This window comes from Montipora capricornis, chromosome 11, assembly GCF_036669925.1.
Source record: "Montipora capricornis isolate CH-2021 chromosome 11, ASM3666992v2, whole genome shotgun sequence".
Taxonomy (NCBI): domain Eukaryota; kingdom Metazoa; phylum Cnidaria; class Anthozoa; order Scleractinia; family Acroporidae; genus Montipora; species Montipora capricornis.
In genome coordinates this window covers 22,404,618-22,407,117 of record NC_090893.1, presented here as the reverse complement: position 1 = coordinate 22,407,117, position 2,500 = coordinate 22,404,618, and the positions used below count along the sequence as shown (strand labels likewise).

The 2,500-nt window shown below is 37.2% G+C and overlaps 1 protein-coding gene across 2 annotated transcripts in view; it reads right to left on the bottom strand.

The window, feature by feature from the left end:
- The window catches only part of LOC138023750 (F-BAR domain only protein 2-like), a 41,733-nt gene that overhangs the window by 7,637 nt on the left and 31,596 nt on the right, over positions 1-2,500 (bottom strand). For both annotated transcript variants that reach the window (XM_068870811.1, XM_068870812.1), the window contains exons 24-25: positions 2,112-2,241; positions 1,167-1,366 (exon numbers count right to left, since the gene is read on the bottom strand). In XM_068870811.1, the coding sequence (XP_068726912.1) occupies positions 1,167-1,366; positions 2,112-2,241 (330 nt within the window). The remainder of the gene's footprint in view (positions 1-1,166; positions 1,367-2,111; positions 2,242-2,500) is intronic.

Genomic DNA, 2,500 nt, shown 5'->3' with positions numbered 1-2,500 from the left:
TGTGTCGATATATTTAGCTGGCGCTAATTGGGGACAAAACATAAACTAAATAATGAATACTATGATAACTTATTAATAAATAAGAAATAATGTATGATTAGTCAAGGTTTTTTTTCATATTCTCAAATAGCGTACCATCCCATACTGGCTACTAAAGCATTATGTAACAGCATTTTCACAAAAAGCAGACGCATCCTACTGCAACAACAGTTTTCATCTTAAAAATTTTGCACTTCACATGTCACAATTTTTTATGTAAAGTCAGCAACAGTGCCAGTAGCCTACGTACAACCGCCAGAAATACGTCTGCGTTCGCAGGCTACAGTGCCAGTAGCAGTCATTTGGACTGATGACCAACCAGTGAGACATGTAACAATGTTGCACTCCCATGTCACGCACACATCATGCATCGCAGACCACGAATGTAAACAAACATGGCATCGGGCCAGTGTTTGATCCTCCCTTGGGAAAATGGTCGCAATGACATGACAATGTGAATCGACAATCGCTTTGAAAACTTTGCAGCGATTTTACTCTCTTAAATGTTCGGTGACCCCCATTTTTCTTTCCGTAGATTACTTCCTTTCCTGATTTTGTCCATTTTAACAAAACAAAAAAATCTGTACGTGAGAAGTTACAAATATTTTGCCTTTTATGCTCTTGTGCTACAGATTTTCTTTCTTAGACTACTATGTATCGTTTTTCAAGACCTATTTCACCTCAGAAAAAGACATCAGCTGCAAAAGTTTATTTAGCTATATTAGTTATGTTGAATTGAGTACGTTTACCTGATCTACATTTCACTAATGCAGCTTTTTTTATTGCTGAAAGTTGTAAGCTAAGATCGTCTTAAAATATAACGCAAGCTTCTAAAAATGCACCTTATCTCGAAACGAGCACAGTGACTCCCCATTTTTTTGCCTTTTTGGCAAGAGTAGATTGTTACCTTTCTGCCTGGAAAGTTGTAAAAAAAATCTGTACAGTGTACGTGGGAACATTTTGGGTGCGTATGTCTTTACCTTATTGTCTTTCCCATCACTAATTTTACCATGACAACCGAGTATGCATTATTCACTGCCCACCAAAGTACTAACCCAACTGTTCATAAATCAATGATAATGATAATTATTATAACAATAATTGTAAAGCACTGTAAGAATACTTACCAAGTAGCTGAAGGTTTTGACTGCATAATGGTGACTTCCCCATTAATGGGAACCAAAACAGACAAGTTGCTAATGGAACAAGGAGCAGACATGCAAGCAGGGTTGTACCGATAATCAACTCTGAGATCTGTGGCTTCTTTGTCACATTTCCAGTAACTGCACAACTGAAGAGGAGTGGTAGAGAAGCCATTCGTCTTGACCTGGAAATACAAGAAAGCCAGACATGAGCAACATGCCATCTTAAGAGGGGACATTTTCATGACAATACTGAGTAGCTCTCCTGTCTTGTGTACTCCCATGTATTACATTACCAGCTGGTTATTTAATCACATGATCAGATATTGATAAAAATGTTTTGCAGTTAATCCCTGGGATACAACTTCTGGCACTTAAAAGTTTTGAATTGTTATATTATATTAACAGTGCAAGAATTTTGTGGCCATCATTAGTGCAAGAATCCTTTTTTCACAGTCTACCAGTTCATTTTTAACCAGCTGTAGCCTACAACAGAAATGTTATGGGTTTTTCAGCTGGGTTGATACGGCAATTTGCTCAGACAAAGGGATATAACTGCTAGAAACGTCAGCTTTCAAATTTCTTTACGGTGCTCAATTTATCATATCAACCCATCTCACTTTCAGAAAAGGAGATCGAGAGGGAGTTTTAGGTGACATTATTCTTTTATGTCCCTGCAACTCATACTATAATTGGCTATAGTCACCCTGGTCCATCTTGCTTTTTTCCACAATCTCGTTGAGCTCAGTGACAAAAGCAAAATGCTGTGGAAATGTCTGATTGAATCTTGCTTCAAAATGAAAAATAAGGATTCCTTGTGACCAAATAATGCTGTAAACGTCTCAACATCAATCAATGGTGCCCAAAAGGTGGCACCATTGATAAAGGATGATGTTTCTTTGTGTACACAAGGTTAATTGCTTTCCTTACCTCATATTTAATGATATCGATATTGTAATAAGTACTTGCTCCTTGTTCAGATTGCTTCTTGAGGTGATCAGCTAAGGAAGCCATATTAAAATCGTAACTAACACCATCACCTCCACTCAATTGTCCTTTACTGAATATCACAACAACAAAAAAGAGACACAGCATCATGTGATAACTGGTGACATGTACTTAACAGCAGATATTCTGGCAACATCTTAAAAATAGTTTAAGGGCTTTAACTTACTATAGAATGCTTACCAACACACTCAACCAATCATTAATTAATTAAAGTGTATTACAGGGGAACATCCTGCCTTACAGATGACAAATACATAACAGATGACCTGATCACCTAAGAAGTCTGACTAGCAGTATCAGCATCATGAAAC